The 12358-nt window shown below is 37.4% G+C and overlaps 1 protein-coding gene across 7 annotated transcripts in view; it reads left to right on the plus strand.

Annotated features, from left to right (window-relative positions):
* Positions 1-12358, plus strand: part of eps8a (EGFR pathway substrate 8a, signaling adaptor) — a 215495-nt gene that overhangs the window by 133439 nt on the left and 69698 nt on the right. For 5 of the 7 annotated variants that reach the window (XM_068058976.1, XM_068058980.1, XM_068058974.1 and 2 more), the window contains 2 exons: positions 7377-7441; positions 7925-8086. In XM_068058976.1, coding sequence (XP_067915077.1) covers positions 7377-7441; positions 7925-8086 — 227 coding nt within the window. Of the gene's footprint in view, positions 1-196; positions 221-604; positions 701-7376; positions 7442-7924; positions 8087-12358 lie in introns of those variants that run through there. The other 2 variants (XM_068058979.1, XM_068058975.1) reach the window with 2 other exon arrangements.

Raw genomic sequence — 12358 nt, forward strand, 5'->3', positions numbered from 1 at the left:
GGTGTTGCAAAAACAAATATTTTCTTGCGTTTCCCATTTTATATTAAAATAGAAAAATAGGGTGTACACTGAAAAGGACAACTGTTTTTAAATTGTAACTGTTATCAATGCACATTAATTTAAGTATGATCTTTTGTTGAGTTCAGTATTTTGCTTCCCCTGTTTGTCTTAGGAGCTGATGGACTTTACTTCTTCCACTCTTCAAAACATAAAAAGAAAGGTAGAAACAAACCCAAAATGGGTTGTGTTTTGTCATATTGTGACTTTTTTTCCTTCTGCACCATAGTGTGCAAAAACCAAAAATATTCAATTTTATATATTAGTGATTTTAAATGGGAAGGTAACTTATTACAGTATGCTTTTAAGGGCTTGTTCAGCATGAAATGGGCACTGACTTTCAAATTAAAGACTAAAAGTTGAAATGTATCACTGAAATTAGTTGAGAGTACTGTTGCTAAATAGTATCAGCATCACCTACAAAACTAATAAAATTGTGATGCATAAGTTGTACTTAGGCTAGCAAATTAATGGCAGGGTAGTTTTTTTTGTCTTATATGTAATGTTATGTTAGTGGTATTAATGAAACTCTTATTGTAATTTCAAGGTTTTGTTACTGTTTAGTGTTAATGATGCTGCCACTTCAAAAATGCATCTCAACACTGAGTTGAGCAGAGGGGGTTGTGAAGAATCCAGATTTCAGGTGAGGGAAGAGCTTACAGGCACATTTACACTGTACCATCTTTTTTATCCCTATTTTCGTACAGTAACCACTCCTTCTGCATTGAACATCCGAGGCAAACCTCTAACATTGCTGGGTTGCACTCTATCATGAGATTTAGGGTGCCAACATGCAGAATTAATTATGTTTAATAAAACTGGTAAATGTAACCTGATGGTACATTTTGTGGACCCACTATTGTGTGCAACTGATTGGAACCTAAAGTCTGCTGATAACTATATTCGTTTAGTATAAGAGACCCTCTGTTAAAAATCTTGGTTCTTCAATTCCTCTGCAATTGCATCCCTCATCCAGGGACAGGCCTTTTAGATTTGAGTGTCACAAGCAACCATTTCCTGCTCAGGAAAGAGTTTAATTCTACCAAATAAACACTCAATGAATTTTAATTTAATTTGTGTTCAGGTCAAATTTTTACTTCCGTTACGTCATAATGCTGCAAACAACATTAGTCTTACTGCAAAAATAAAACTTATAAAACAATATCTGAATGGTTTTCAAATTTTTCTCGCCCTCCACTTCTAAAGGTCGTGACTCGTCACTTGGTTGCGATTCCATGGCAACCTGGAGCTCTTGGCAATAATTTAATTGTGAACCTGGAGATCTGAGAGGGTGATAAGAATATCATGGATTAGCCTGATCCTGTCCTCACAGAGAGCAGCAGGTGTCAGTAGTTGGAAATCAGGAGCAAGAAGCATAACTGTTTTATTCTAAACCCCATCCCCTGCTTTCACCAGCCCATGACCTCAGCCAAGTGTAGTCCTTGCACTACTGCCTTACCTGAGATCACAGCTCATGTCGCACAGATTGGACTCGAACTTCAGAATTTCCTTAGTCTCCGCAGCTCAGCTGTTCACTTGATAAACTTGACCCAAGGGGATACTGGAATAGTTATTTCTAAATATTAGCCAATTAATGTGCCAGGCTTGTTTGGTGTTATGAAATAAGCAGATGAGTTTTTTTCAAAACGTGTCTAAAATGCTTGTTCATCACATTAAATAATGCTGTTCCTGATGAGTTGTGAAATGAAATCAGTGATGTTAGTTGAAGTGTGCAAGTATGTGTTGGAATACAAAAGTGTTATACAGTTCAGGCACTCTGCTGATGCCTTTTATTAATAATTCCCTTTACATATATTGATATCATGCTTAATGTATTTTAATTTTGTTTTCTGTTTTATAAAAAAAAATTCTTTAATAATGGCCATTAAAATCATTGCAACTTGTTTCCAAATACTTCATTATTTACAAATCAGCTGTTACATGAAATCCCACAGGATATTAGTCAAAAAAGGAAGCTATCTGGCAGATTACTGCAAACTGTTGAACATTTTCTCATGTTCCTAAAAATAGTTTATTTGGATGATTTTTCATGGCCTCCATTTTTACTGGCAGCAGTTTTATTCCAGTGCTGCTTGTGAAAGTTCTCTAAGTCCTATAAGGCAAAGAAACAAATTTACATATGCAAAGGAGCAGTTATTTGACTGCCCCATTTCAAACTTAGCATTACTGAAATTGCTGAAAAGTCCCTTTTATTCATGAAATCTTTATTTATATCCTCATGCAAAAATATGGAACAAACTATTTTGATTTTAAAATTAATAAATTAAGAGTACATGCTTATGTGTAGGCATTTTTATGTAGATATATATAATTTGCATTTCTTTACTTCAGATTTCTGAGGGTTTTGTGAAGCCATTGTACAGTTGTTGGGATTAAGTTCGCAATGGGAAACAGCATGGTTTGAAAGTTAGAATAATTTAATCGTGTCCCTCAAGTTCACTTTGAATTGTGGACATTTCAAGGGTTCTCATTGGAGAGAGATCTCTTGCTGGGTTACTTTCTGTGGCCCCTTTTTATGCCATGTCATTGAAGACGCACACAGTTCCCAAGTAAAAACACTTGATGTTTGGAAACCAGTTAGTATATTACTTGAGAAACACTCTCCCACCTTAAGCTGGCTGTGAAGAATTTTGGGATATCCTGACAATGTGAAAGGTGCTAAATAAATGCCAGTTCAACAGCAACTTGTATTCATATAGTACCTTTACCATAACAAAATGTTCCCCTATCATTAAATGATGCCCCTTATCTAAACTATTGACCCATGACATACTTTTAAGCCTCTTAGATGGGAAAAATGGTGGTGATACAAAAACACTGGAAAGCTACGAAATGTTACCTGAATTGGGTTGTAACTTGAAGCCCCATGTGACAGCTGAATTAACCTGATTTTGCAGGAGAGCATGCTGCAACTGAGTCAGCATGCATGCTGCAGATGATGCGATGCAGTGACAGCCTAATACAATAGGTTTCACTGTCTTCAACTGAATTACCTACACCAAACTTTATACTGAAGTGCCTTTGACTGCCAGCATACTATAATCCATTTCACTTGTATTTCAAGACTCTAGGGAAAGGATGCTATTACTGTTTGATAAAAGTAAGGCAGATTTTTTGAGATCGGGTATGAACAAGTCCTTTGGCATACTGTACATTCTTAATAGCTGTTTCTAAGCTATTTATCAAAATGTATCGACATTTTCAACTGGAACTTTTTAGTAGCTAAAAAAAGTTTTCACTCTATTTTTGGTTTTACAATGCATATTTTATAAAATGAGCTCCATTTATGTTACAAAAATAGAAAATGCTGGAAATACTCAGCAGGCCAGGCAGCATCTGTGGAGAGAAAAACAGTTAACATTTCAGGTTTATATGAAGGGTCACACAGACCTGAAACATTAAGTCTGTTTTTCTCTCCACAGATGCCGCCTGACCTGCTGAGTATTTCCAGCACTTTGTTTCAGATTTCCAGCATCTGCAGTATTTTGCTTTTGCTCCATTTATGTTAACAGTGTTAAAAGTTCTTCTTCTCCTGCTAACTCTCTAATATTACACAGCCTTTTCCATCTTTTCTATTTTCAGTCACTGAGTAGTCCATTGCATTGCTAATTGGATATGATTATTGCACCTTTTCAGGATTTTGGTTAGTGAGACTTGCAGTGTTTCATCTTGTGTGAGATTTTAAATACAAAGTCAATTTAATCATTGCATTTTGAAGTAGATTATGGCCATTCATTGTTTACTGTTGATTCAGTAGCAGTCACCGCTGTTAACTTGCGGTGAAAAAAGGCAGTTCAACTGTTTCAGACACAAACCGTAAGGAGATTTGACTGGCTTTCATATTTCCGTTACCACACTGTGCAGGTTTACCAGATTCTAGATTAGGGTTGTTTACTAAATGACTGATCAGAGAAACCTGATGACCCTTCCCCACATTGTATTGTTCTGTGATGAGTTGACCAATCTTAGCCATGGAAATGGTAGTGCTGGTTAAATTGGTCTCTGTGCCCCTGAACTAGGGAAGAGAAAAATTGGCCACAGTTCCTGATCCTTGCTGACCTGTAGCACCTGATGGAAAATACATATTACTTTTTTATTTGTTCATGGGATATGGACATCGCTGGCAAGGCCAGCATTTATTGTCCATCCCTAATTGTCCATGAGATGGTGGTGGACTGCCGCTTCGAACTGCTGCATGTGCATGTGTAGGAACACCCACAGTGCTGTTAGGGATTGAGTTGCAGGATTTTGACCCAGCAACAACAAAGGAGTGGCAGTATATTTCCAAGCCAGCATGGTGTGTGACTTGGAGGGGTTCTTGCAGGTGGTGGTGTTCCCATGCATCTGCTGCCTTTGTTCTTCTAGATGGTAGAGGTTGTGGGTTTGGAAGGTGCTGTTGAAGGAGTCTTGGCGAGTTGCTGCAGTGCATCTTGTAGATGGTACACACTGTTGCCACTGTGTGCCAGTGGTGGAGGGAGAATATTTAAGCTATTGGATGATGTGTCAATCAAGCGCATTGTTTTGTCCTGAATGGTGTCAGGCTTCTTGTGTTGTTGGAGCTACAATTATCCCAAGCAAGTGGAGAGTATTCCATCGCACTCTTGACTTCTATGGGACGTGTAATTAGATGAACAAAAACATTTGAATGGTACAGGGGAATGAAAATAGAGTAGATAGCTTTAACATGCATTTGGCACTAGCACAAGTCAGATGACATTTTTGATCCAAGTACGTTGATTATAGGCAGAATTGGGCTGTCCTGTGATGCCAATATTGTTCAATAGCTTTCTGATGCTTGCTGTTTCTTTTTACTCATGAATTGCTATTTGGGCAAGGTTACAGTGTTGTTAGTTTTGGAAATGTACTGCAGCATGAGTCACTGTTCTCATGAGGCAAGGAAAAAAGGAACTGTTGTTCTCTGTGGGTCATCAGGAATTTACTGATGTATGTGATCCATCAGCGGGCGATATTAAAAGAAACATTTAAATGTCTTCAGTAGCTGTTATTGCCTACAGAAGTGGTTAGAAACTGTGGCTAATGTTCCATAGAATTTTAGCATTATGATCAAATTCCAAACAGGATGGTCTGTTCTCAATGAGCGTAATAAGTTGAGAGCTGTCTTTTCTTTCAATAGTGTTCTATTGAAAAGTTTAAAATGCTTACATGAAGTATGAAGTGTATAATTATGTTGCAAAATTCAACACTGCTAACATCATTCCATCATATGCAGGGACAATTGATGAATTTATTGCCCAACATATCAATGTGAAATGATGCATGTATCCCACTCTTCCTATCCTGGCTGATCATCATGAACTCAAAGTATCAAATTTAAAATCTTATTAAGAAAATTCTTCTCTGGTATCTCTGCAGTCTTCTCTTGCCCAGAAGCATTCTTTCCACAGCTCCTGAACATTGTTCACTTGAATTTGGTCGTTATTGTACTTTCCCCCACCCCAGCTGTTTAATCCACCATTGATGGCAGAATCTTGGGTTCTCTGGTTCTTGTGGTGAAATTCCCTCCCTTGAACCATTCTGCTTCTCCATCTCTCTCCTCACTCTGTCCACCTCGCTGGCCCTTGCCCCACCCTCTCTGGCCTGCCGCTCCCATTCTTCTCCCCCCTGCCCGCCAAAGAATAAAACTTTGTAATGTCCATTCTGGACCCATTTGCTATACACTCCCTCTTTGTCTATATGTTAATTTTCCTTTTGCCTATCTCTCAGGTGCCCCTTTGCATTAAAGGTTCTGTGTAAATTAATGCTATTTGTTGTTTTTGTTGTGATGCTAAATTTTAAGGTGTTCAAGATATGATCAGGTTTAAAAATGTAAAAAAAAATGTTATATGGACTTTTTTTGAAAATATAGGTGAATATGTATTTTTTCCCAATTTGAAGAATTTTAGAAATATGCGCCAGTCACTCCTGGAGAGTGGTACCTTTTATACATTATATGCATTTGTTCTGATCCATATTGACATTCAAAGGAGATTCATATCTAATCCTCAGTAAGACTCCAGTGGACTTTGAGTTGTATGTAACAGGACATGCATTGGCATATGAAAACTTCCCAACTTGAGCAATTTTGTTGGGGGAACAAGAGGAATGGTCCAGTACATTGCAGGACTGAGGAATCATCATTGAGCAAGTCAAAGAGCATTCTGGAGCATCTCCTTACAGTTAATCGAGTGGCAGAGGTCTGGGGCAGGTTGCCTTCTCACTCTGTCTACGGAATAGCATGTAGCACCATCAAACTTGAAGGCAGAAAAACCATGCATTGTGACAATTTGAAAAATGCTGTTAAGAATCCAGCAAGTGTTCAAACTTGTTTCTTCCCACTTCTGAAACGGTGATAACAGACATGTACATGAAACATTTGAGCTTTTTTGTCATTTCTCTCGTGCTCTGATGTTGTGGAATAATCTAGTTGTGTAAGGATTTGCTCATTGACTTGTAAACGGTAATCCTTCACAAAATCGTATTGACCAGTTTTAAATGGAGAAGCTGTCAGTGTTTAATTTGCACTTAAACTGTTGATGTGACAGTGACCCAAAACTGGTTTGACATTAATGTTCAGAAATGCTTGGTTATATGTTCTTTGAAGAAAATTACACCTTTAATATGCAATCTGTAATTAAAATGCAACAAAAATGTAGTGTTCTTGTTCAGTATTGCTAATTGATTTCACTGAGTTGTGCATTTTCAAGAAAATTTATAATGTGTGAAATTGGACATGGGTGGAAATGCAATGCAGGCAGTATCACATCAGTTGCCTGTTAGAGTCAGCCAGATATTCAGTTCCATTGACTTAATTAGAACTGAATATCAGGTATGTCATGTAACAGTGGGAAAATGCAATCCACCTGTTTTGCTTCCCCCACCCAGTCCAACTTCAGCCCTAAAGTATTTAATTTAGAGAGAATTGCACACTTATTAAACGCTGATCTGTATAGTTGAAGATATTGAGGCACCAGATTGATTACCTTTTGATTTTTGTGCTATATCCTTTACAAAATGGTTATGGCATTCTGCACCTATATTTCTCTGATCAGAGCAGTGTTAAAAAGATTGAGTAGCTCCATCTATTTATTTACACCTCTTGATTTTAGTAGAAACTTTATATCTCAACAATTAAGCTTTTAAATGCTTACCTTTGTAGATTTATATAAATCGGAAGTGCTAGGACAGTATTAAATGTGAACCATTATTAAAAAATGAAGCATTGCTATAAAACTTGCACAATGAAAAAGTTGAATGGAATGAAATACTCATCATTAAATGTAACTTTTTGAATTCTACAGAACAAAGAAAGAATTATGCAAAATCAACTGTTGTAATGTCAGAGACCTCGCAATATCATGTTGAGGTAATTAGATCCTTTTGTTAACTTCTGTAGTTTCATGTATGATGGATCAATTTAAACCAACTCGAGAAAAATGCTGAAGCAGGATTTGTAATCAGCTTATTAATGTGTACCGTATTGAATCAAAATAAAACTCAAGACTCTGATCTTTTCAAATGGGTTATGTATATTTTAATATGTTATTGATGCTTAGTATTTAATATAGTTTAACATTCCCAAATTTAAGATTAACATTTTTAAATAAAGATCATGCTATCTTTGATTCACTGTGTGCTAATAGTGGTGACTCCTTAATAGATAAATTTGCATTTGGTCCCAAGATTCAAATACACATTCTGTTTGCAAAGGTACGAGTGAAGGATTCAATTGTGATGACATCTCTAAAGTAAGATAATGCTTGTGTAGCATGATAACATTTTACAACGGAAATAGTACAGAATTGATATGTGGTAAATTTATAATATGTAATTTCTGTCTTGAAAACAGCACCTCGCAACTTTTGTTATGGATCGGAAGGATGCCATGATAACAGTAGATGATGGTATAAGAAAACTAAAACTGCTTGATGCAAAAGGCAAGGTCTGGACCCAGGACATGCTACTGCAGGTGGATGAGAAAGCTGTCAGCTTGATTGACCTGGAGAGCAAAGTAAGTCTAAAATCGTGGAGTAGTTTCACAGCAAATTATTTAGAAACTGATTTCAGATGCAGAAAAATGACGCTTCCCCATTTGAGTGGGGCTAACATCATGAGTAGATACAGCGTATGGGAACTGATAAGTTATCTTATATCCATGATGCGTTTGATTAGTTTTGATTGTACCACTTTAATTGGTGAAAGGAGACCGGTTAATCCAACACAGACCAGGGATCACGATATGTGATTCAGCACTGGAAAGTTAAGGGATAGGAAGTTGAATTTGCATGATAAGAACCCTTATCTAAAACTCCCAATTACAAAATTTATTTGGATTATATTACAGATTTCTCATTATCAAATGATCCCAGCAAATTGTGCTGCAAATGTCATTTAATTTTAAAATAGTTGATTAAGTTGTCAATAGCATGCATCAGTGTTAATTTAAATTTAATACAAATTTACTGCCTATCAAAATGATTTTGTTGCTGTTTGATGCATGATGGACAAAAGCTTGGTTTCTATATACCACTGTATATATCACCATCTATAGGGCATTTGAGTGGCTGCACGCATATATTACGCATTTGCTGAAATCACTTTTTGTGCATAATAAAATATCACCAACTTGAAGGCTAGATTTGCAGAAAGAATAAATTTAAGGTATCTTGTGTGTTCTGACAAAATGTTAGCTTGCTTAAAAGAATAAGCGTAATTGTGTTTTTCGGTTGGCTACAAGATGCAGATAAATCATTTCAGGTGAATGGAAACTTCAGTTTGGCATACTGAACATTTAAGTATTTGTAAATAACATAGTTTTGCAAGTAGATGTATAATTAGTATCTTACGGTTCCTTGATTCAGTATTGAATTTTTCACAAAGTCCATCAAGAAGAATGCATTACTTATGTAAGCAGTGTTTTTTTTTGTTATGATCCCCATGGAGATCACCAACAAACCAAAAGAATCGAATCCGCTGACTGACCCCAGTTTAGGAATCCAAAAACTAAACTGTCAAGATTTCACTTTTATAAATTTCACTTTAATACACAAACCAAAACCAACATAAATTAAACATGAACTAATAATTAAATCACAGTCAATACTTAATCTTAAAGATTATGTGTGAGTTAGCAGATGCAACAAAGGTAGTCCTTATGGATCCTCAGAATAGTGTTATCAGCAAGGTGGTGCTGAACAGTCCCACAGTATCACAATCAGCATCTTCCTCGAGCTCTGAAACGGAAGTAACGAGGTCCCGTCGATAGCGAGTGACGCAATCTTCCTTTTAACGGTTTGGTCTTGTTGCCTCTCAAACAACCTCTGCCATTTGCCCACTACCATCCTGATGACTCGTATTGTGGATAACACTTTCAGTCATGGACGACAGCTGCTACTCGCCAATGGTCAGCCCTCAATCCAGGCTCCTTTGCCCGCAGTCAGACTGCTTCAACCAGCTGCTTTGTAGTCTGTTTCTATTCCAAGCAGCCTCTCTAGAACACAACAGTGGCGCAGTGGTTAGCACCGCAGCCTCACAGCTCCAGCGACCCGGGTTCAATTCTGGGTACTGCCTGTGTGGAGTTTGCAAGTTCTCCCTGTGTCTGCGTGGGTTTTCTCTGGGTGCTCCGGTTTCCTCCCACAAGCCAAAAGACTTGCAGGTTGGTAGGTAAATTGGCCATTATAAATTGCCCCTAAAATAGGTAGCTGGTAGGGAAATATAGGGACAGGTGGGGATGTGGTAGGAATATGGGATTAGTGTAGGATTAGTATAAATGGGTGGTTGATGGTCGGCACAGACTCGGTGGGCCGAAGGGCCTGTTTCAGTGCTGTATCTCTAAACTAAACTAAACAACACAAGAAGTAGGAGCAAGGATAGACCATATGGCCCGTCGGGCCTACTCCACCATTCAGTACAGTCATGGCCAATGCTAGGCGTCAACTCCACTTTCCTGCCTGCTTGCCATATCCCTTGATTCTGTGAGAGACCAAATATCTGTTTATCCCAGTCTTAAAAATGTATTCAACAATGGAGCATCCACAACCCTCTAGAGTAGAGAATTTCAAAGATTCACAACCTTTTAAGTGAAGTAATTTCTGCTCATCTCAATCCTAAATGATCGGCTCCTTATCCAGAGACTGCCCCCATGTTTTAGATTCCTCAACCAGTGGAAACAATGTCTCCGCATCTACCCTATCCAGCCCCTTCAGAATCTTGAAATGAGTGTGCTTATACTTTAGTCTGTTGATCCAAATTATTTTTTTTAAACCTCTACCACTTGCATTCAATTGTTAAGTGGAGCATCTGTATATATGTTATTAGCAGGTTCAGGGAAATGACTGTCGAATGTGTGGACAGTATTTCAGCTCTCATGCAGATCTTGAAGTGAATACTAACTGCGTTAACACATGCAACAATGTCATCTGGATGTCACATTACAATTATAATTAAATTTTGCTTGCCTTGTTTTCTTAATTCCTTCTGTCTAATTTGGGTCATAATTTGACGTCAGAGTAGTGGTGAAATTAGTGATGTTTGCTATTATTTACAAATGGTACAGTAGCTTAAGACAAGGGGCAGATGCGTGGTTAGATTCAAAAGTCCAAAAACTGCTGTTTGGGTTGCACTGATCCACCGTTGGCATTCGCGAAATGGCATCCTGCTGTCTGCCTCACCATTGAAATGCATTGAATGGCATCAATGTGCTGTATTTGAACTTGCCACAAAGTTGTCCATTTCAAAGTAAGTTCCCATTAAGTGATGTGTTAATGTTCAACCTCCCTGACGCTGAAAATTAACTTGTACGTGTGGGGTCTCATTCCTTCAGGTTTTAATTGTTGATGGTGTTTACATTTTGCTGCTGTTGTGCACATCCAAAGTTATTGCAGTTTACAGTTGCAAAAGGACTTTATAAACATGCTACAGAGTAACACAGTGTATCTTTTTGCATAAGTTAAATTTGGTAAATTCCTTCTGTAGTGGAAAATAAGAGTTTACAACTGTTGTGCTAAGTGATGGGTAATATTCTTAGACGAGTCTTTTCTTTTTTTGACCTATCATTGGCGACTTCAAACAGATGCTCAATTTTTAAAAATATAGAATGATCAATATCTTCAAAAATGACTGAATCTGGCAGACAGAAATAATTCCATAAAAGTTAGACAGACAATCAAATACATATTTGAAAAACTCGAAAGATGTTTATTTGCATTGAATGGCTTGGTCTCTTGTGCAATCTGTCTCCAACAAAATGCAATAATTGTATCTGGTTAAGGTGGAATATTTTGAATTTGAAGCTAGTTTTTTAATATCTATATACAAAATGAAGCATTTTGACTTGGATGCATTATTTCACTTTTCTTGGTGTCTCACAGTGGACAGTTAACATTGTGCTGCTAGCTGTTTCATCAAGCTGTAAATAGTGCACATTGTGGTATGGTGTACAAAAGGCATTGTTATGTCTGGACCTGGTTTTGTTAGGATAGATGGTTGTAAAATATGTTGACATGTTAAGTACAGACCCTCTGATCTGTTTTGTCCAAAACAGCATCTCTTGCATCTAGGGAAGTGTTGATTTGCTGCAGACTAATCAGTGTGATTGGAATAAATTAGTGGATTTCTCAAATGTTCAGGTGATTCATTTGAAACTTTCAGTGTGATTGCATCTTGTGGATTTTTTTTGTTGAAATTATAGGATTGTATAACAGCTATATCTTTGGTTAAAATATGAGGACCTGAGAGAGTCAAAGCCATGATCTTTTGTAATCCTTTGGCGCACAGGAGCTCCTGATTATGACATATATTTGGCTGCCTCAGCTCGCCTGATGCCAGCAGGGTTATGGAAGTAATGAGAGTGCACCATGCTTGCATATAGCCACTTAAGTAGCGACCATGTTTCAAGCATCAACTTTACATTGTGTTATAGCAGGAGAAGATTACATTATCCTGGAGCTTTCAAGAAAACAGTAACATTTGTAATTCTGTAAACTGTTTGCACTAAGTACTGTTAATTTACCTGTTTAATGTTCAACCTATTTCTATTGGTTTATAGCCTGAGCCACAATCTGGTGGTGCAAGGAATGGGAATCACATAACATACCCCAGTAAGCTAGGGTGTAGTGTTGATAGTTCTTGGTTTGTCTTCTGGCTTTTCCTATGTGTACCTACATATCATGGAGGACAAGGCACTGTCTTGTTTCATACACAACACATGATCTGTTTCAACAAGTGGTTAGTAACACTGAGCCCAAGGCGAGTGTAAAAAATATCAGGTACCATGACAACATTT

This window comes from Heterodontus francisci, chromosome 27 (assembly GCF_036365525.1).
Source record: "Heterodontus francisci isolate sHetFra1 chromosome 27, sHetFra1.hap1, whole genome shotgun sequence".
NCBI lineage: Eukaryota > Metazoa > Chordata > Chondrichthyes > Heterodontiformes > Heterodontidae > Heterodontus > Heterodontus francisci.